General features: G+C 33.5%; 1 protein-coding gene across 1 annotated transcript in view; it reads right to left on the bottom strand.

Moving 5' to 3' along the window:
- Window positions 1-9637: 9637 nt before the first annotated feature.
- LOC109060209 (A disintegrin and metalloproteinase with thrombospondin motifs 20) overlaps window positions 9638-23692 on the bottom strand; it is a 49771-nt gene continuing 35716 nt past the window's right edge. Inside the window, exons 14-28 of the mRNA XM_042714982.1 lie at window positions 23006-23142; window positions 22675-22792; window positions 22318-22413; window positions 21984-22150; window positions 20634-20763; window positions 20424-20550; window positions 19214-19424; window positions 18473-18637; window positions 16934-17098; window positions 16735-16854; window positions 15876-15983; window positions 15615-15779; window positions 14739-14987; window positions 11112-11273; window positions 9638-10044 (exon numbers count right to left, since the gene is read on the bottom strand). Coding sequence (XP_042570916.1) covers window positions 9859-10044; window positions 11112-11273; window positions 14739-14987; window positions 15615-15779; window positions 15876-15983; window positions 16735-16854; window positions 16934-17098; window positions 18473-18637; window positions 19214-19424; window positions 20424-20550; window positions 20634-20763; window positions 21984-22150; window positions 22318-22413; window positions 22675-22792; window positions 23006-23142 — 2306 coding nt within the window. The 3' untranslated portion in view covers window positions 9638-9858. The remainder of the gene's footprint in view (window positions 10045-11111; window positions 11274-14738; window positions 14988-15614; window positions 15780-15875; window positions 15984-16734; window positions 16855-16933; window positions 17099-18472; window positions 18638-19213; window positions 19425-20423; window positions 20551-20633; window positions 20764-21983; window positions 22151-22317; window positions 22414-22674; window positions 22793-23005; window positions 23143-23692) is intronic.

Below are 23692 nucleotides of genomic sequence, written 5' to 3'. Positions count from 1 at the left end.
CAGAACATGAAAATAAATCAAACAACAGATGAAAATAACTAAAAAAACATACGAAAAACAAAAAAAACTCATACTAAAAAAAAAAACAACTCCGAAACAAAAACAGAAGGCAGGATCTGACAATGCATCGAGAAACAACACTGTGCTCAGATTCAGAAACAAATGCTGTGTGAAATAAATGCGTCTGCGGTTCATGAAGTTCAAACACTCTGAGTCACTTCACCAATCGTGTGTGTATGTGTGTGTGTGTGTGTGAGTGTGTGAGTGTGTGTGAGTGTGAGTGTGTGTGTGTGTGGTGTGTGTTTGTGTGTGTGTGTGTGTGTGTGGATAGTGGTTTGTGTGAGAGTGTGTTTTGTGTGTGTGTGTGTGTGGTGTGTGTGTGAGTGAGTATGTTTGGTGTGTGTGTGTGTGTAATGTGGGGGAGTATTGTGTGTATTGTGTTTGTGTGTGTGTGTGTGTGTGTGTGAGTACTTGTGTGAGTGTGTGTGAGTGTGTGTGTGTGTGTGTGTGTGTGTGTGTGTGTGTCCTGTGTGTGTGTGTGTGTGTGTGTGTGTGTGCGTGCGTGTGTGCGTGCGTGTGTATGTGAGTATGTGTGTGTATGTGTGTGTGTGTGTGTGTGTGTGTGTGTGTGTGTGAGTGAGTGTGTGTGGGTGGGTGTGTGTGAGTGGTGTGTGGAGTGAGTGTGTGTGTGTGTGTGGTTTGTGTGTGTGTGCGATGTGTGCGTGTGTGTGTGTTTTAAAATGTTTGGTTGTTTTGATGTATTTGAGTATGTGTGTGTATGTGTGTGTGTGTGTTTGTGGTGTGTTGTGTGTTGTGTGGGTGTTTATTATTGTGTGTGTTTCCAGGAGTGGTTCAGCTGAGTCACATCTGATGATCTCATGGAAATTTCGCTGAACAGAATCAACTTACTGGTCATAAAACTGGTCCATTATTGGCAAGATAAAAAAATAATAAAATCAATGTAATAACATATTGATTACAGAAGAAAATAATAACACGAATCCAACAGTCTGCTCATGAAAAGCACATGAGAGGATCAGACTCTTCGAAGATCTCAGTAAATCTGCAGCCGTCTGTCATGATCCTGACAGAACCTCAAACGACAGGAAGATTGGCCCGAATCCAGCACAACATCTACATCTACATGAACGTGTTCTGCAGGAACGAGCGCTAGACGACTGACGGAGCACAGCTGCTCACATCTGCTCTTCTGAAACCTCCAGAAATCAGCAGACGAGGAGGATGCGGTCAAACTCACTCTTAACATGTCTGTCTTTAACGTTTCCTCAGTAAGAGATTACCAGGAGGGAGATCACGCAAAGCCTTTTCCAGGAATGTGTGTCCAATTCGTGTCACTGTTACATCAAAATCAACCAGGTAAAATACCTTGATCCTTAAAAAAATTATATTCACAATTAAAATGGTAAAATATTGTTAAATTAAATCTTTATTTTATATTATAAAATATATTTTATATTATACATTAAATAAATAAAACACCACAATATTGCAATATTTAATACAATTATATATATATATATATATATATATATATTCAATTTTACATTCACAAACATGCACGCACACACACACACACACACACACACACACATATATATATATTGAATAAAGGAATTACAGTATTCTATATATACATATAAATGAAAAATACATTTAAATGATAAGTATCTCATATGTAAATCATGGATCTAACAGCTCTTATATATCAGTGAGCGTGACTATAGCATGTCATGAACTCATGTGTCTGTCAGCACTGCTCTGTTTGAAGTGCTGTGTTTGTTCATCATGTCTGGTCCTGCAGTGAATCTGTGTGTATCTTGAGCTCATCACACGTTTAAAGTCCAGCCCAGAATAGCTTCTGGTTCAAGGATACGACGAAACGAGTCCCATGTGAAACAAACCTTTCTGTCCATTCTGCAGCAATTACACGTAACATGATACATCTAGTGGACTTGTGGAGTCAGTCTGGAGACACAGCAGTACAGCTATTCATAAGATTATATTCCAATATTACAATAATGAACTGGTTACTAAACAAACAGCTAAACAATTTCATACTGGTGAAATATTTCCATCTGTAGTCTTTAGGGATGTATAATTGAATCTGATGTTGAAACTGAATCATTCCACACAGCTGCTGATGAATAACAGACTCTGAACTGAGCTGTAATCCAGACACATCTGATGCTTTCCTTCTCATCTGGGATCCAGACGGACGAAGGACGTAAGCAGGACTATTAAATGAATACACTCAAACATATTTAGGCCTAAACTTCAGATTTAGGCATTTTAATTATAAAGTCTCCACGTTTTAATATAAACTAGAACTAATAAACTTAATGTGATGCATATTTGTCAGTCTTAGAGAAATGAAGCCAATGGATGCTCTGCAGTGAATGGGTGCCGTCGGAATGAGAGACCTGGAGAAGACAAAAGCTGAAACACATCCAGCATTAAGACGTTTTTAACTCAAACACGAGTCTATAATCCATAATAACACTTCCTCCAGTGAAAAAGTGCATCTCCTGTTGTCTCTCACATCAAAATCCAGACACATATTTGTTTTAGAGCTGTTTAAAAAAAAAAAACGCTGCTTGATCTGTGCAGATTTCTCTCCTGATTCACACCAGAACACTTTTTCACTGGAGGAAGTGTTATTATGGATTTTAGACTCTATGTAATTTGAATTTGAGTTAAAAACGTCTTAATGCTGCTGGATGTGTTTCATCTTTTGTCTTCTCCAGATGTTAACTGATGGACTGGAGTGCTGGAGATTACTGTGTGGATTATTGTGATTGTGTATTATTGTGATGTTTTTATCAGCTGTTTGGACTCTCATTCTGACGGCACCCATTCACTGCAGAGCATCTGTTGATGAGACACTGATGCAGTGCTACATTTCTACAAACCTGATGAAGAAACAAACTCATCCTGATCTGGGATGGTCTGAGAGTGAGCACATTTTCAGCACATTTTCATTTTTAGGTGAACTATTCCTTTAAAAACCTCTCAGAACAGCGATCTGATGCTTCACCTTTAACACATCTAAGCAACTATTAGTGATGCAGTCAGAGTGAGCAGAACTAGCAGTAAACCCACTGAAGTGTCATCACAAACTGAGGATTTGAACAGCCTGCAGACAGAGAACCGGTCTATAAGCGCTTCCAGATGCGGCTCTCAATCCAAACGCTCACATTCACTGCCAGCTGCAACATGTGAAGAAAACCTCTCGTCTCGTCTCGCTCTATCACTCAGAGTTTGTGACAGCGGTTACGTCAAAGCCTTCAGATCCAGACCACCTTCAATCAATCATCATATCAACTCAACCACAAAACTGCAACCTATATATAATAACTATTATATATCTAATACAATTACATAATTAAATAAGACTTATACAATTATAAATACAGTACAGACCAAAAGTTTGGAAACATTACTATTTTTAATGTTTTTGAAAGAAGTTTCTTCTACTCATCAACCCTGCATTTATTTAATCAAAAATACAGAAAAAACAGTAATATTGTGAAATATTATTACAAATTAAAAAAATAGAACAACTTAATCAGCTCAGCATTAAAACACATGGGATTTAATACTTTTCAAGAGAATAAAATGCACTTCATTAGGCTTCTGGCCAAACTTTTCAAGAGAATAAAATGCACTTCATTAGGCTTCTGGCCGACTCAGAGAAACTCTGTTCTGCGTGACGATGGTTTTAATCTGTTTTTACTGGCAAAATAAAACTGATATGATTATCAGTGAGTTGTTCCTCATTGTGGCAAGTGTTTCTACTGAAAATATACTGCTTCTTTCTCAGTTTCCTTATAATCAAAGCTTAAATAGGTTATGATAATTATTGCTTTTCTTGGTTGCTTGTATTCTTCTCATTTCACATGAATAATTGTAAAGATTGTCATCACGCTGGAGATGTTTCATGAGGTAAGTCACCATGTTTTAACAATACCGATAAACTACATCATAAAACTGCAATCAATCAATCAAGAGAATAAATAACATTAGCACTTACAATTGAATTTCACTGCCATAATCAATAAATCTCACATACAAAACCTCATCAAACCTCCACCATAAATGCCTCCAGCTGTGTCAGACATCTCTGGTCACATGACTTCCTGCGCTCATTAATCTCAGGAAATGTGACGCTTTCAGACAGGATGTGAGCGATTATTAGAGAGCGCTGACATGATGATTTATGAGGGACACGCTACAGCCTTGATGAGAGAGAATATTAGCAACAATCAGAAGAGTGCGAGCATTTGAAGCATCCGTAAAAACATAAAATAAAACCATTAAAAAAACATTCCAATTACACAAAAAAAAACAAAAACTAAAAAAAAACAAATAAAAAAAAAAAAAAAAAAAAAAGAAAAAAGAAAAAATAAAAAAAAACATTTTCTTTACACAAAATAAAATAAATGTTAAGTAAAATCAAATATGCTAGTTACTAAGGCAGCATTTCTCGTTTTAGTCTAACTTGATTAAAAACTAAAATAATTGGAACTACAACTAAAATAAAAAATATAAGAAACTAAAAATAAAATTACAAAACTTTTAAAAATGTAACTGACATTAAAAGGAAAAAAGGAAAATATATATATAAAAAGATTCAGAATATTATATACGAACTTTAACAGTATCTCAATTATAATAAAATAAAAATGGTCATTTATTTATTTATTACACCATATCAGCAACAAATATTACATCTAAAACTTTATTACTAAATATTCTGTATTATTAAATATTTTATGTCTAAATTTGTATTGTTTATTAAATGTTATTATGTCTAAATATTTCATATTACTAAATATTAACTTATGTATTATTACATCTAAATTTTATTACTAAATATTTTATAATATTTTATTACTCATATTTTATTACTCATGTAATTACATCTAAAATTTTATTTCCACCTATTTTATTAATTTTTTTTTTATTTATTAAATATTAAAACTTTAATTTCTTAATGAAGGTTTTCTTACAAAAATATTTTAAAAAGCAATTATAAGCTCCTTAAGTTTGATATTTGACAGAATGACTAAAATCGACTGGTCTTTTTTTTAAGAACATTAATGAAAGTCAGAGACTAAGAACAGAAAAATTACTCCATTTTATCATCATGAAACAATATTTTAAAGAAACCCTTCTGATTGAAATCAATGGATTTGCAGCATCCTCTAGTGTACATTATACATCAACAAATCAATGTTTTTCTATAAGCACAAAACACGGTTTTATTTCTGTTATTTAGAGAGAATCTGTAATGAAACACAGTTTCGGATGTTATAAACACAAACACAGAGAACAGAAATCAATCACTGCCTCTCTTAAAGCAATGCAGCACTAGTTTAGAATCAAATCACAACACTGTAAAGATTCACGACCATGTTATGCTTTATTCATGCCGCTTGATCGCCATAAATGAAGGCAAACAGCACAAGAACATAAATACGTTTCTGTCAATAAACACTGAATCTGAATCGTTCAGAACGTGACTTCATGTGTCTTCTGCTCGACTCAAACTCAAGGCAATGCAATCATGGATGTCTGTCGTTTCTAAACGGCGAGAGTGAAGTCTGAAGGGGCTTTTAAGTGCAATCGGACACCCCAGTGTTCTTGTGATGATTACGAGGCTGTTCTTGGGGTTTTATTGCTATAAACACAGTTTTAGCTCTCAGATGAAGGACTCTGGCCAGCTCTGATTATTATCATCCAAACGCATTACAGCGAGCCATTAGCTCAATGATTCCCAGCTGCAGCAAGCGCCGCTTCTCTAAACTCTAAAGAAAACATCATCAGAGTCACCAGACGCAGGCCTTTTCTGCTGCTTAGCAGGATTTCATAAAGCACATCCAACACTTCAGTGAACTCAAGATGAAACAGCAGAATGGGTCAAAAATACAGTTGGATTTTATTTCAATAAGCTGTGTAATCACACTCTTACCTCACTTTCAAGATGAATAATTACCTGTAATAGTTCCCATATCTTATATGTATGAACTCGTCAAAATAAAATAAGGTTAAAAGATGCTTGATTTAAAAAAAATTAAAAAAGCGAATTTTTCAAATTTACAATGCAAGAAACATGATTGATGCACATCTACTGAAATACTTCATCTAAAACAATTTAAAACAGCATTTTGATTATTATAATATAATTTTATCCAGCTTTATTGAACTTAATTGAATTATGTCTTTGAGCTTGCATTATATATAACATAAATGTATTAAAATGTGAAATATTACATAATATTGCATGATGCATATCTACTAAAATACTCCATCTGAAATGATTTCAAACAGCATTTTGGTTAATAATTTATAATTTTATGAAGCTTTATTGATTTTATATTAATTTAGACATTTGTTTTTAATTATGTCTTTAGGATTGAATTATGTATTACATAAATAAGTATTTTATAAATTTAAATGTAAATAATAACATAACATTACATCATACATACCTAAATAAACAATCCAAAAAAAACTAAAAAAACACAAAAAAAAATATTGACAATTATTTTATAATTTTATGCAGCTCTTATGAGTTTGTTTTGAATTATGTCTTTGAGCTTGCATCACACACACACACACACACACACACACACACACACACACACACACACACACACACATAAATGTGAAATATATAATGTTACATGATTCATGCATACCTATTAAAGTGCTTCAATAAAACTATTTTTAAAAGTATTTTGATGATTTTATATATAGTTACAAAACACACTGACTGAGAATTACAGCAGCTCAAATATAAACTTTTCCTCATTTCCCTTATATATTCATACACATAAGACATTCAAGAAAAAAACAAAAAAAACAAACATAAAAAACCACAATTTACTAAAATCACAATAAAATAATAAACAAAAAAATCAGGAACAAACTCAGTGGGACGTTTAGTTGAACATATTTATGAGGATAGTTCAGGGGGGTGGAACAAACTGAAGAAGAGAGATAAATCACAAGAAAGATTTATGAGAAAAAGAAAAATCATATATCATGAGCAATGAGGACGGCCATGAGAGAAAGAAAGAAAAAAAAAAATCAAAAACAAAAAACAAAGAGGAAAAATAAGAAAGATAAATCAAACACAATGAAGATTCAGACAATTCCAAACAAAACCAAACAATACACAAACAAAAACAAAAAACACAACCACATAAAAAAAACAAAAAAAACAACAAAAAAAATAAAAAAAAAAACAAAAACAAAAAACAAAAACAGACGGCATAAAAGAGGTATTTGTGTTCTGAAACTGAAGAAATATTATTAAAAACGATAGGCTGTGGTTTCTAGATTTACTATGGCAGCTGATAAAAGAAGAGCTAAAATGCTCTTAAGGTTTAGTTTGCAGAAACCGACTGCAACCTTAACGATAATGGCAAACTCTGAGTAACACTGATACAAAAATAATGTTCAAATACGTTTAAACTCAGCGCTACATTAAACAAACAAAGAAGTAATTAGTGATTGAATCCTAATTAGCACCAAATCTCAGTGTTGATACCTGATGACGAGCTTCACACAAAAGAGCACTAGTTTAACCCTCACAATGCATTTCGACCCGGAAGACATGCGTACATTTTATTTTATTTTTTTTAACTGCATGGTTTTTAGTAAGGGAATGAAACTTTGCAGATCCTTTAAGATCCTCAAAATAATGTATTTTATTTTATTTTATTTTTTACAATTATTTTTTATGAGATTTAACATGTCTCTTTCTTGTCACATTTTACCAGCCCAAGTATGTATCTACATCCATTACTTATCTATGGAGTTATATTAGTGTCAAAAACTTTCATAAACTATATTTCCCCATATCTCACACACTTTTGGGACTGAATGTTGTTGATGAACATGAATATGTACGTCTATTGACCAACCATCGCAGCATGAAAAATGGATCACTGTACTCATCTGAAAGTGAAAGTTTATGCAAGTAAAATTAATTTATTTTGTTTGAAAACTTTCAGAGTAATATTTATGTTGTTTTGTTAGAAATAAATATGTACGTTTAATAAATTTTGAGTTATAAATTCAAAAGAATTAAATTAAATTGCATTCATTCCAATGGAGTTAATACTGGTAATTCTCAGATTATATATTCTTATATATTTCATAAAATGACATTCAAATGAAATTTCTCACCAATATTTAAAAATGTATATAAATATTTTGCATTATAGTTTTTTTGGTGTGCTTCATGTGTAATTTGAAATCTCAAAGAATTTCTCTATTTTTCATTAATAAAAAATGAGTAAAATCCGTAATAGCAATACAATTCAAAAAATAAAAAAATTGACTCATTATTAAGAAGCTGCTGATGAATGCATTATGAGGGTTAGACGAGGCTAAAACCTTTGGTTGTTTGATTTTATTACATTTTGCAAGTGCATTTTGAGACAAAGACTGAACGATGAGGTATTTCTTTCATTTGTCATTGATCAAGTTTTCCTTGAGTGTTTCAGTCCACTTCGAAGAATCGTAATCTCTTGTCAAACGAACTAAAGTCTGGTTATCTATAATTAGATAGGTTAATATCCTGCAGCCATGACTTCTGTTGAAAAATATGAAACTGCAGATCTTTCACAAACTAATTTCACATCGGGATTAAAATAAAAAACAAAACGCTAACAAAAATAATTTTCCTCTGTACAAGTCAAAGTCACAAGCACCCATTTGAAATATTAAATAATATAGATATAAGATGAACTGATGACTTTAAAAATACTCATTCTGTACAAAGATACAAATATAATATACAATAAGTGGCTGCTGGGTAATTGTCATAATAATAATTAAAATATTAAACTCTTATACACAAATATACACTTGTGTTTTTAGATTACAGCTTAAACTCGAGTACAAATAGAATTGCACAAATTATTTCTCAGTTTTTCAGACGCGGTTCCTCTTATTTAAAGAGGATGCAAACATGTTTTTAATGATGTCCTGTGAAATCTGCTTGAGTGGCCTGAAGATTCTCCACAAAAAAAAGTAAATAAATAAATAAATTCTTTCCTCCTTTTTTTGTTTGTTTGTTTGTTTGTTTTGTTTTGTTTTTTTTTGTCTTGTTTTCCAGTACAAATGTCTAAACATTCTTAAATTAAGATACTTTTATTGGGGAAGCAAAATTACTTCAGATATTAAGTCTTGTTTTCTGAAAAATGCACCAAAATTAAGTGAGTTTTCGCTTAAAACAAGAACAAACATATGTCAGTGGTGTCAAAAAAATGATTATTATTTATTTATTATTATTTTTTTTAATTAAGTTTTTTTTTTTTAAGTTTTATATATATAAAAAAAAAACACATACATATATATACATACATATATGCATTACTTAGTAGTATTTATTAATACATACATATATGCATTACTTAGTAGTATTTATTAATACTTTATATATATATATATATATATAATATACACATATATACATATACACACACATATATATATATATATATATATACTTTATTTATTCTTGTTTTAAGTAAAATCTCATTTCATTTTGATGCATTTTTTAGAAAGTAAGATTTAATACCTAACATAATTTTGCTTCTCCAGTGAATGTATCCCGATTTAAGAATGCTTAGATATTTGTACTAAATAAGATAAAAATACTGAGGAAGAGCATCATTTTGACCTGAACAGCTGATCTCTGCCGTTTCTGAGCATGTAAGTTTGGGCAGGAAAGCATGCGTGTCTCTGTGCCTTGCTGGTGTCTGATGGAAACGAGACACATACACACACACACACACACACACACACACAGACAGCTGCTATCTATCGTACCGGGTTCCATGCTCGTCTGTGCCAGGAAGCGGCGCCGGGGCAGGGCTGGCCGTTACACCGCTCCACATCGGCAGGTTTGTCCAGCATGTCACAGCTGTGCTCGTTTAGCCTCTGCCCGTTCGGACGCTGACAAACCACCAAGCGTGTGCGCTGACCGCCCCCACATGAGTGCGTGCACTACAAGACGGAGAGAGAGAGAGTGTCAGACCCTCGTCTCTACAAGAGCTTAGCAGCAATACAGCACTCCACACCTAAAATGAGCTTCTGAATCCATAACTGAAGCACGAGAGACTCTGATTCTAGAACAGTTCCACAGTAACACGTTGCTAAGATGATGCAATACTCAAATACTCATAAAGAGCATAGAACACATAAATAATGAGTTAAATAGACATCTTATAATTAGATTTACAATCAATATTTCTTGTTAATGAAATATATATATATATATATATATATATATATATATATATATATAGTAATAATGAATAAAAATAATAAAATAAAATAAAATATATTATGTAAACATTGCTAAAATATTTTTTTAAATAATTACTATTTTAAAAATATAATATATAAAACATAAATATAATAATATTTATTAATAGACCTGGCACTGATTTAATAATATTTAATATAAAATAATACAATATTATTTTAATAATGAATAAAATAATATTTAAAATATATAGTAATTTATTAATCATCATTGAAAAAACTTAATATAATACATAAAAATGTTAATAAAAATATTAATAGTTCATATTGAGACTTATTTTGGTAATAAATGAATAATATTATTAAATACTAGTGAATTTAATAACATTGTTTAACATTTATAATCAATATGTCTCTTGACTTGTTAAACATTGTCGAATATGAAATAATACACAATTATTCTAATAATGAATAAAATAATATTAATTAAAATAAATAATTTTATTATTACAAATACTGCCATTTGAAATAATTTCTAAATTAAAAATAATTTAATATAAACAATATTATATGGATATTACAAATTATATTTAATAATAATTATTAAAATATTAAAATAAAATTCTAGGGACCTAGGGGGCACTATAATTGATCCCAGTTTTCACCCCACCATTTAGACAGCATTTAAAGGTCAAATTATGAAATTAATTGTAAGGTTAATTTAATGTTATGTCAAAAATAAATTACGTTACCATTAAAAGAACATTCTACAATTTACACGTATTTCAAGTGCCTTTGTGTCTGACCTCTCCCCAGATGCCGTAGTTCCAGTGTGGACAGGGGCCAGAGTCGCAGCTCTTTGATTGGTCGGGTTTGACTCTCTCGTCGCAGTGATTGGTGCTGCGTCCGTCTGTGTCCTGACAGACCACGACTCGCCGCTGGAACCCGCCTTCACATGTGCTGGAGCACTGAGCAGAAACACACACAACTCAGCACGTCATACTTCACCTCAGTGACGGAAGACAAGACAGAAGAATCTACAGTCTGCATGAAAAATTAAACCTCATTATGCATTCATATTTATTTTTATTTTATAAAACAGTCATAACGTAATACGTTTCATTTAAAACCACATTGTATCTGATTAGCAACTTCTCATTAATGAGTGAATGTGGAAACATTTCAAATTTTTGTATGTTACCATGTGATTACTGCATTTATCCATTTTTTATTAATTAAAAAAAAAATGGAGAAATTCTTTGAAATATCAAATAATACATGAACCACACCGAAAACGGATGTAATTTATAACTCCAGACCAAACACTTTGAATTTATAACTCATGATTGCTCAAAAACAAGAAAATTACTCTCTCACTTTCAGATAAATAAAGTCATAAATTTTTTCCAAAAGTGTGAGAGATATGGGGAATTTTAGTTTACAAAAGTTTTTGACACTTATATAACTCCATAGATGAGTGTTTTTGACACCTAATGGTGCTCCATTCATACCCGGGTCAAAAATGACCCAAACATGAAACATGTAATATCTCTTAAAAAATAATTGAAAAAAATCTGAAAAAATAAATGATGTGTTTTTGAAGGTCTTAAAACATTTGTAAAGTTTCATTTGCTTCATCGAAACACGTCACCTCGAGCTCTCATTACTGTAATATGAAAAACACATTGCGTCACTGATTGCGTAATAAATTAGAATTAATCATCTGTATTACAATATATTATTAACCCGTTGATCTATTATTGTTCATTCGGAGCCATCAAAGGACTCATTTTCTCACATATATATCAGCTGACGTCACATGACTTTCTATATGAGTGTGTTTCTACGGCGATACATGTCTCTTTATAGCCTACATTACATTACATTATCTTCGTATAATGCCACAAACCACACTAATAAAGTCCAGCATGAAAGCCTCACACACATTCTGGAACTCATCCAATCCCAGCATGCATCAGTGCTTGCAGCAGCAGATCAAAGATAATGGGCACATGTGCTAATGAAGTAAATTGCAGTCAGACGACAGAAAGGCTCGCGATGAGCGTGAAATATGAAACACTAGACTAAAGCAAACAGACTGAGGTTCTGTAAGAGGATCGACACACGCATGTACTGCTCACAAAACATGTGAGACGGAAAACACGCTCAGTGGACATTAATAATGATCATGCACTCCGTCCGTAATATATATATATATATATATATATATACAGTAAAGACCAAAAGTTTGGAAACATTACTATTTTTAATGTTTTTGAAAGAAGTTTCTTCTGCTCATCAAGCCTGCATTTATTTGATCAAAAATACAGAAAAAAAAACAGTAATATTGTGATATATTATTACAATTTAAAATAAATGTTTTTAAATTTATTATACTTTAAATTATCATTTATTTCTGTGATGCAAAGCTGAATTTTTAGGATCATTATCACATGATCCTTTAGAAATCATTCTAATATGATGATTCATTATCAAAGTTGGAAACAGTTCTGCTGCTTAATATTTTTTCAGAAACATGTGATACTTTTTTAAGGATACTTTGATGAATAAAAAGTAAAAAAAAAAAAAAAAGAAGCTATGTTTTTAAAATATAAATATTTGGTAATAACAATATATACACTACTGGTCAGTAATTTGGGGTCAGTAATTTTTTTTTTCTTTCTTTTTTTAAAATAAAAAATCAATACTTTTATTCAGCAAGGATGTGTTAAATTGATAAAAAGTGATAGTAAAGAAAATAAGATATGATATTATTAGAATATATATTATTAGAATTGTTTTTTTTTTTATTTTGAATAAATGCAGTTCTTTTTAACCTTTTATTCATCAAATATATTAGACAGCAGAACTGTTTCCAACACTCATAATAAATCAGAATATTAGAATGATTTCTAAATGATCATGTGATAGACTGGATGTTACATGTGACACTGAAGGCTGGAGTAATGATGCTGAAAATTCAGCTTTGCATCACAGGAACAAACTATTTTTTTTTTTAAAGTATATTCAAATAGAAAACTATTATTTTAAGTTGTAATAAATATTTCACAATATTTACTGTTTTTTTCTGTATTTTTGATCAAAAAAATGCAGGCTTGATGAGCAGAAGAGACTTCTTTCAAAAACATTAAAAAATAGTAATGTTTCCAAACTTTTGGTCTGTACTGTATATATATATATATATATATATATATATATATATATCAGGGCTGGAATTGAGGGGAGATGGCATCCCCCTGGTTGAAAAAGAAATGACAAAAAGCATCCCCTTGGTAAAACCACCATCCCCTTTAGATTAATTATGTGTATTATGTTAAACTTATCATGCAAATGAAATGTTAAAATTCTCTTCTTATGATAATTCACAAACTAAATAGCAGTGATTGTCCATTCAGAACTCAGTACTGTAACAAACTGCTCACAAGCGGAAGCAAGTTTTCAACATAATCTTTCCTGCAAAATGATTCAAGCGCAACTTTTGAAGTTCTTTAAGAAAATGTATGATTTGTGTGATCTGATGAAATGTATCACGTATGAAAAAAGAAGACAGCAGAAAAGGTATGATTTTTCCTTGAATATAATTTAAAGACATTCCCCGACATTACGTTATTGTGCTGTATGTGTGACTGTGAGGGATTGAGAGACGATAGTAGAGCTGACATTATCGAGTTACTGACTTTGCAAGAAAACAAACAAAATCATGTCTTGAGAGTCCAAAGGCAGTCGCTGCGCGATGAAGCCTGTTAGAATACAGTTAGAATGCTCTTATAATTCAACCAATGAAAGAAAAAAATACCCATGTAAGAGTTTTTAAGTTTTTATATTCATTGCACAAGTAAGTGCTATTAACTTTATACAACGAAGTGCACAGCACACGGAGTTTCGTTCCTTAAATGAATCAGATTTTTGAACAAATCAAGTGAACCAGTGATCATTGATTTGAATGATTCAATAAATAACTTATTAAAACATGGACTTGCTGCCACCTACTGGAGGTTTTATTATCATCATCATCATTATTTATCCATGACAGTGTGCCAGCACAAAAACACATTTACTGTAGCAAAAAATTGACCAAAATTCCTCCATTTCAGGCACCAGAAGGAAAAAAGCTTATAAATAATAGTTCATTTAATAAGGCTAATTTAAAACCTTTTTAAAAACGCTAATTTTGTATTATGTAAAATTAGCTACAGGAAATTTTTGTAGCGTAATCAAAATAACCCAACTGCGACTTAGTTGATTTTAATTGGAATGCACAATTAAAAACTGTTAAAAAGAGATCTGTTTTTGCAAACGAACTCTTAATATTTAGAAATGATAGAAATTTTATAGATATTATAGAAACGTAATTTAATTTTATAGATTTTATCTATCTTAGTGAACAATGAGTAAGTGATGGAGGCACTCACGGCTCCCCAGGGCCCCGTCCTCCACTGGTTGTCTGCAGACGGGACGTTCCAGCTGTGGGTGTCGGGGTCAGAGGGGAAGTGGGGCTGGTTGTTGGGCCAGTGGAAGGAGGATTGGCAGGGGGCAGCCACACACTCCTGCTCAGTGCTGGGACGCTCGTCCGGCTCACAGAAGGACTCGTCCACCTGGTGATGGTAGTTCATGCACACGAGCCGCCGCGTGGAGCGACCCACACCACACGACACCGAGCACTGGACGGCACACACAGACACATCACTAGACAGGCAGCACACCTTAAAGTCAGCAGCAATCCCAGAATGCACTGCCATAACTTTCAATAATTAGTCTATGGGTTTCAATTTTAGTTGAAAATTTTGCCCAATATTTGCATGATACAAAAATTGCTTTTAAAGCTTTTTGAAGCAAGGATAATAGTAAGTGTAAATGCTTCACAGTTGGGTTTAACTTTAAGGTATCTTGCTTTTTGTGAATGTTTTGTGGTATTTACTGATCATACAAATACCCCCGGTTTCACAAACAAGGCTTAAGCCCAAAGCCAGACTAAAATGTAAATCTGAGCTGTTTCAATTGAAAGAAACTTGATCTTACTGTAAATTACTGATCTTAGAATATATTGGTGCCTTAATTTTGTCTTAAAATGCACACCAGTCATGTTTTTTTTTTCTAATGCACATTTATAAAAATTACTTAAATGTCCTAATTGAACTATGGCCTAATCCTGGCTTAGTCTAAGCCCTGTCTGTGAAACCAGGCCATAAAGTTTTAATCATCTAGTAGCTCTTTGTCGTCAGAGCCATGTGTGTTTGTGTGGAGCATGTTTCTCAGACGTAGAGCACGCAGGGCTGTGTTTGACTCACTGCTGTCCATTCTCCTTCCCTCCACTGAGCGCAGGCACTGAAACACACGGAGGAGTCTGGAGGACGAGGAAGATGAGCGCAGGACGACTCTTCAGCGACGCCGCCCTGAGCGTCTCTACAGCTGACGTATCGCTCCCGCCGGCCCTCACCGCACGACACCGAACACTGAAACACACACACAGACGCTCGGGAGATCAGCTTCGTCTCAGGTGTTCATGCATGTGTGAGATCACTGGGCTGTTTTTCTCTGGTGTTACTCACGCTGGTCCATGAGCCGTATCTCCACTGCGTGTGTCGCTGACCCGGCTCTGACGGTCTGGGTGTGTTAAACACTGATGCTGCACGAGGACAAGCTGACAACTCACAGTCCTACACACACACACACACACTTCAGATTCATATGTGAAAGATGATGTTGTTCACTATAAATTACCAGAAAGAATTCTCTTCTGCTCACCATTTATTTGATCAGAAACACGTTAGAAATTGTGAAATATTATTAGAATTTAAAACAGCTGTTTTCTTTGTGATTATGTGTTAAACTGTAATTTATTTCTGTGATGCACAGCTGTATTTTCAGCATCATTACTCCAGTCTTCAGTGTCACATGATCTTCAGAAATCATTCTAATATGATGATTTACTGCTTTAAGAAACATTTCTGATTATTATCAGTGTTTTTCAGGATTCACAGATGAATAGACAGTTCAAAAGAACAGCATTTATTTGAGATAGAAATCTTTTATAATATTATAAACATCTTTTATGTCACTTTTGACCAATTGAATGTGTCCTAGATGAATAAAAGTGTCATTTTTTACTTTTTTTTGAAATCCTACCCAAAACTTTTGAATCTTAGAATGATTTCTGAAGATCATGTGACACTGAAGACTGCAGTAATGATGCTGAAAATTCTGATTTGATCACAGATATAAATTACAGTTTAACAGAGATTCACACAGAAAACTATTTTTCTAAATTTAAATATTTTTTCACATTTTTTCACTGCATGTTTGGTCAAATAAATGCAGCCTTTGTGAGCAGAAGAGACTTCTTTCTTTAAAAACATTTAAAATCCGAATCATTCCGAAGTGTGAGCTCTAGTGCAGATGTCTGTTCACCTGACTGTCTCGAGGTCTGGCGGCTGCGTTACACTCCCTGTCGTCCACCGTCTCGCCGTAAGCTCCCGACACACACCTGACCGCACGCATCTGATATCCCTGACCGCAGCTCACTGCACACTACACACAACATCATTCACATTCAGAGGTCTGCTGACAAACACTGACACCACAAAGAAACCTAGCGTCTCTTTCTCACCGGACTCCAGGCTCCGACCTGCCAGGACGCACATTCAGGACGCTCACAGCTGCCCACCGCCGAGGGTTTGGTGTTTGGGTCACAGCGCTGCTCGTTCAGCTTCTCGTCTCCCAGAATGCAAAGCACCTGTCTGTGTTTGACGCCCTTGCCACACGTCGCCAGACACTGATGTGAACACATGCACAGATGTACTGTCGGTTAGTCGGGGTTACAGGGTCGGTCAGACCGTGTTTCTCAAGTGTCAAAGTAACGTATTTTCCGGAAAACAACTTATACTGTATAATGCAATTCATGTCAAGCCTGCAAAACTAATTTGAACTGGTGCTGAATGAGAGAGGTACAAGTTGATTTGTTTAGTGTGCTTGTTTCAGTTTCACTTCAAATAAACGTGTAGCTTTGCTTTTATAACAAATATTTTTAAAATTAATGCCACTGTAATTTATGTTTGTTTTGTACTAAAATTTATGTTCTGAATATGGTTCATTTTACAGTATGTGTTTTGGAGTGAGGGAGACTAAAATACATGTTTATAGTATTTATAATGAGTGTCACTGATATATTATTATAGTTTGCATTAATATTTTCAATTATACTTTATTTTTCTGTTTTCTGCTTAATTTTATTTAAAGGTTTATTAATTGTGTTTTTGTCATATTTATTAGTAATTATGCTCGGTTTAGTTTTTTTTGTGTGTGTAGTTTTAGGGTTTTTTTGTGTTATTTTTATTCATTTTTTATTAGTGTTTTATTAATATGCATATATAGTATGCATTCATTTTCATTTATTAATCTTTATTTAGTTTTAGTCATGTTAGTGCAATCTGATTTTTTTTTTTTTTTTTTTAAAGAAGCAAATTTCTGCTGAATCAAAATGATTCAGTTCAGTTTGATACACAGCTGGATTAACAATGATTCAATTAAGTATTTTTAAAAATGAATTTAAAGGATTGTTTAAATATTTTCACAATGTATCTTTGGCAAAGAAAAATACAAACAAATTAGAAGTTAAAATGTCTTCATCTGAATATTAAAATAATTATGAAAACAACAGAATACTTTGGATTCAACTGCATTATTTTGTAACACTGATATACTATTGTAGTTTTTGTTAATATTTTGAATGAGATTTTTTTTTTTACATTTTCTCTTTTCACTTTGATTTAAAAGTTTCAGTAATTTTGCGTTTTTGTCATTTTATTGTTTTTTTATGTGTCTATAAAGTATTTATTAATTTGTATTTACTAGTCTTAGTTGTTTTAATTTACATCAAGTTAAACTAATTAAAAATAAGAAATGTTGTTTTGGCAACTACCTGAAATAAAAATATGTATTTTAATATATATTTTATTCTATTTTAGTGATTTTTTTTAAAGTAACAAAAATTAATTTTTTATGGTTTTAGTTTGATTTAACTATAATCACCCTGGTATTCAGCTAGTATGCAGCACTTCTGTGAGAAACACTAGATCAGAACAGCACGAGGGCATCATGAGTCTTCAGAAGGTGAGTACGGCTGGATGTGGTCAGCTGTGGTCAGTACCTCGCTCCACTCGCTGGTGCTCCAGTCGGGACAGGGCACGTCATTGCAGGGTTCGCTCAGGACTCTCTCCTGCTCGTTACACTCTCGCTCCACCAGCCTGCGACCCAGATTGTTCATACAGTACGCCTGTCGCGTCCGGACGCCGTGTCCGCAGCTCTTCGAACACTGCAACCACATCACATCACACAATCACGAGAAACGGCATGAAAAGTCTCGTGCAAATCTACAGATCAGTGCATTATTGACTTCACTTCTTTATTTACAAGCAAAACATTATTCTTTCATGCACTGGCCAAATTTAAGATTCTGGGAAATTTGGATTTTCATAACATGTATTTTTTAGAATAGTAGAAAGAAAACACACATTTTATTAAAGTGTTTATTTTATGACACTTTATCCATTTGCGTCTCAATTGCACTCCATGTCTTCCCCTTACTTCAGCAGCACTTACACACACCAGACTTAGTTTTATTATATATTTTAATAATAATATTTTATCTATATTCTGAAGGTTTTTACTGAGGGGTTTGTTCATATATATCATCCACACAATATTTTTACAACATTTTTATCGTAGAAACATGGTGACTTTTTTTATTTTTTTTGTCAGTTGACTGTATGTACTGATTTATAGAGTGATCAAAAGAGAAATCCAAAACTGTAAAAATATATTGTAAATATTATTAACTTGAGCTGAGGGTGAAGAATATCTGAGGATATGAGTGGATATTGTGCGTCACCTGAGACCAGGCGCTGTACTGCCAGCTCTTCAGCAGACAGTCACCATGACACCCCTCTCGCGTCTGTGGTTTGAGCAGGTCTGCGCAGGCTCTGCCCTCCATGCGCTCGCTCAGTCTCTTGTTCTGACTGTAGCGCATGCACAGCACGTCCAGCGTACGGTAACCCGGGCCGCACTTACTGGAGCAGTCGCTCCTGCCCGTCACGTGCCACCTGACGAGGACAGAGAAAAACGGTAAAGCACTCAGCGTTCTGTTCATCTGGTTTGTGGGAAGTGTTTTCTGTTCTGTTTATATTTTTAGTAAGAAACCAAGGAAATGTAATTGCATTTTCTGCCAAAAAATGTTCATGGCTGAGATATTTGCATCTGTACGCTATATTCAAATTGACGATTTACTTCTGATAATTCAGTCAAACTGCTTTCCTAACAATTTCAAACTGCAACCGGCTGGGAACTGCACTAAAATATGCCTGAAAAAGACAGTCTGAGGTTTCTATGTGAAATCAGCATGAATCAGCAACTTGAATATAGAGTACAGATGCAAATATTTCATGAAAATATTTTGGCAGCAAATGCAATTAAATTTCCACTGTTTCTTGGCTAAAAATGTGAACAAAAGAACAGAAATGTGAGCTTTAACATCTTTTAAATGCACTGAAAAAAAATGAAAAAAAAAAAAAAAAATGGTGTAGAAATAATTTTGTCTGACAAACTGCTAGTAAATTTCACAATTAATTACAAAGAACATTGTATTAAACATGAAATTTGGAAGTGGAAAGACTAAAGTAGTATAATCTTGTAAAAGTAATACACTTTGCTTTATTTATAACTTCAAAAAATATTTACTGTATAGTGCAGGGAAACGGCATGCATTAGGATTCATGTACAGTATGTGTAATTATGTTAAATGCAAAAGCCAGGTAATGATGGAAGATATTGACGGAGAACAGTTCACATTAATAACTGACGTGATGAGCATCAAGGTTGTTATTTTTAAGTTATTAACTGTTAAAATCCTGTTAATTAATTAAATAAAAAGAAAATTATTACATGACAAACTTAAAAAAAAAGTAAAAAAAAAAATAAAAATAAAAAAAAGTAATGATGCTAAAAAAAAAAAGTACAGTTAGTCCAAAACCAAAATGCAGCTGCTAGAGTTCTTACCAGCTCAAAAGTCTAGTACGGGACAGGAGAGCGCCGGGTGCATTTACCTGAGCTCACAGTCAGTATTGCAGGGCTCCGTCGTGCCTCTGGGTCGAGGAAGATTCTCACACCTCTGCTCCGAAACCACCAAATGATCACTCTTCCGCACACACACAGCCTTCCGCCGCCGCTCACCTGCAGACACACACACACAGGTGACGTGTACGTGACTTCCTTTCTACAAAGGTGTTTAAGGACAGAAAACCGGGAAGCAGCACCTTGGCACACGCGGCTGCACTCCTGCCAGGGGCCCGACGGATCCCACAGGAACTGCTCCCGCTGCTCCTCGATGGGAATACTGAAGGAATATCTGACGTCAGGGTTGTACAGGTTTCCCACACACAGAACCTGAGACACAGAAAGAATGTAAATCGCCTTCAGATGAGGACACGGCAGTGAAGAGTATCATTTTATAAAAGCACTTGATTTATTAATCATTTTATTTATCAGTATTTTTGTCTTTTTTTCCGGGACTTGGTATTCAGTCTTGGGATTATTAACTAAAACTAAAAAAAATATTAAATATCAGTTCAACTTATTGTTATAAAGCTAACATAAAAAAATAAAAAAAAATAAAAAAATAAAAAACTTTTTTGCCTTGTCAACTAACTGAAATATAGCACTAAAATAACTAAAACTGAAATAAAAATAAATCTATATATTTAAGTTATTAAAAAAACTATCAAACTTTGTTTTGTAAATGTACATTGTATTATAAAAATATGTTTTATATAAAATCATGGTTATTAATTGAATAAAGGTGAAATACAATAAAATGCCTTTTTTTTTTGTCTTGGCAACTAAATTAAATATAAAATAAATAAGTCGAAGCACTAAAATGACTTTAACTGAAATAAATAAAAATAAAGCTATTTATTATTAAAAAAAACAACAACTAAATATATTTTCATCAATGTATGTTTTTACAAAATTAAATTTATTTTTATATATAAAATCATTTTAATTAATTAAAAAAAAAACTTTAAAATAAAATAAATAAATGAATATTACATGAAAAACTTTTTCGACAACTAACTGAAATAAACTAAGTATGAGTTAAAGCACTAAAATATCTAATAATGAAATAAACTAATTAAAGTTTAATATATATATATATATATATATATATATATTTTTTTTTACAATTATTATACTTTTTTTTAAATTATATTTGATTTTATATACAACCTAAAAAGTAACAAAATACTAAAACTAAAATTAAAACTGAAAAGCTAAAAATAAAAGTTCATTCAAAATATTAATACAAATTATAATAGTATAGAATTAATACTGAAATAACTAAATAATAATGATCTTATCATCTTACACACTTTTGATTCTTAGGTAATTTGCCAATTAATTATATTTTTACTGAAAATAAAGATAGCAATAAAAACTTTCAGTGTGGTTTCACCCTGTGTCCTAACCGGCATATAATAAGGTGATGCACCACTAGATATCTAGCTGGCTGACTGGTTTCTGTTGTCATGTCATGCTGGCTATAGCTCCGCCCACAGTGAAAACTCAGGGGTTCCTCATCTGGGCTGCGTTTGGTGTTGTTCACTTGCCTGCAGCACGAGCTCCTCCTCGATCCGCTGTGTGCAGTTGATCCGCTCAACCGTGGCGTTGGATCCGCTGTACTCGATCTCTGCTCCCTTAAAGGGGATTTCCCTTTTAAACACGGACACCACGAAGTTCCCGTTCAGGAGGAAGTTGGACTGACTGTCAGACAGAGCTGCAGAAGAGAAAGATCAGATCTGTGACCCCAAATTCCTGGAAGGGTCACGGTGAAGCACCATTGTAATACCACAGCTGTTCTGGACATTCAGTATAGATATAATACGTATCAGTGTACCATGGTATTACCAGGGTAATTTTCTCTGGTTATCTGTACTAACTCACCGAGGTAGTTATCATCTTCTGGTGTTCCTGAGTAGCTGACCTGCTTTATATCGATGTTGGTCGCGCCAGCAGGGATCCGAACCACAACATTATAACCTACAACACAAGAGAGCAATGAGAACGAGATGAGAAACACCAAAGATTAATGAGAAAACAGCAGAGGAGCATCAAAGAAAGAGCACAATAAAGAAGGAAATTTACAAATAGAGAGGAGGAAACTCTTCTGTGTCACATGATCACAATCATCCCACCCAAAGAAAGAATTTTTCAATAGATGATAAATAAAGGACAGAAGTTCACTTCCCAGCATTCCCCTCACTGGAGAGGAGAGCATGATGGCAGTCCGTGGGGTCTTACCGTATTGTGCGTGGTTGAAGGTTCCGGCGAGGGTCTTACATGAAGAGCTGTCTCCTCCACAGACGCCACACTTATCATTTCTGGCCTTCGAGTTCAAAATGTGGTCACAACCTGCTTGCTATGATAAACACACACACAATAAGAAAGTCAGTTTCTATTTGCATCACAAATCTACCATGGGTGCATACAGTACTGTACCATGGTATTACTATGTTTATTCTAGACATATACAGTGCTGAGTTCATGGTTTTTGGATGAATGCTTTATTCTTTGAAGTACATGTTAGATGTTGGTGTGCAAGTTATTCTTCATTTTAAGATGCCAATCATACCCGGCAGAGGCCTTGTACACAGATATCATACGTGTCCGGTCCACAGGGGGTCCCGTCGACGACCCGATCCCTCAGCTGATAGTACGCCGTCGTCCCCACGACACGGCAGAAGAGTTTACAGCGATCCTTCATCAGAACTGAGAAACATGAGCGCGAGACGGATGAGTCTGATGAGGCTTTTTGGCATTATTTCAATATTATTTTGTAGCTTCTGTACACTAGCATTCAAAAGTTTGAAATGTGTGTGTTTTTTTATAATAATGAGAAAGCAATGAGAAACACCAGAGAGTGATGAAAACAATATGATAAACACCAGAAAGACAAGAAAGAAATGAAAAACACCAGGAAGCGTTGAGACAGAGATGAGAAACAGATGAGAAACATCAGAGAGCGATGAGAAAGAGATTGGAAATACCAAAAGGTGATGAGAACGAGATAAAAAAAAACAACAGAGTGATGAGAACAAGATGAGAAACATCAGAGAGCGATGAGAAAGAGACGAGAAACACCATAGATCAATAAAAAAAAAGTTGAGCTATGGTCACATGTCTGAAAAATGTGCTTGAATTAGCAGGGTTTTTGGGATATTCACTGATATTCACTTTCCAAGCTCTATAAACATGTCGGTGCAGCAGGGATGGTTTCTGATTGGCTCATGAAGTGCAAACTCATTCTGAAGTCTAGTTG

This window comes from Cyprinus carpio, chromosome A25 (genome assembly GCF_018340385.1).
Source record: "Cyprinus carpio isolate SPL01 chromosome A25, ASM1834038v1, whole genome shotgun sequence".
Taxonomy (NCBI): Eukaryota; Metazoa; Chordata; class Actinopteri; order Cypriniformes; family Cyprinidae; genus Cyprinus; species Cyprinus carpio.
Note: the sequence above shows the minus strand (reverse complement) of the source record. Positions and strands in the feature narration are given on the sequence as shown.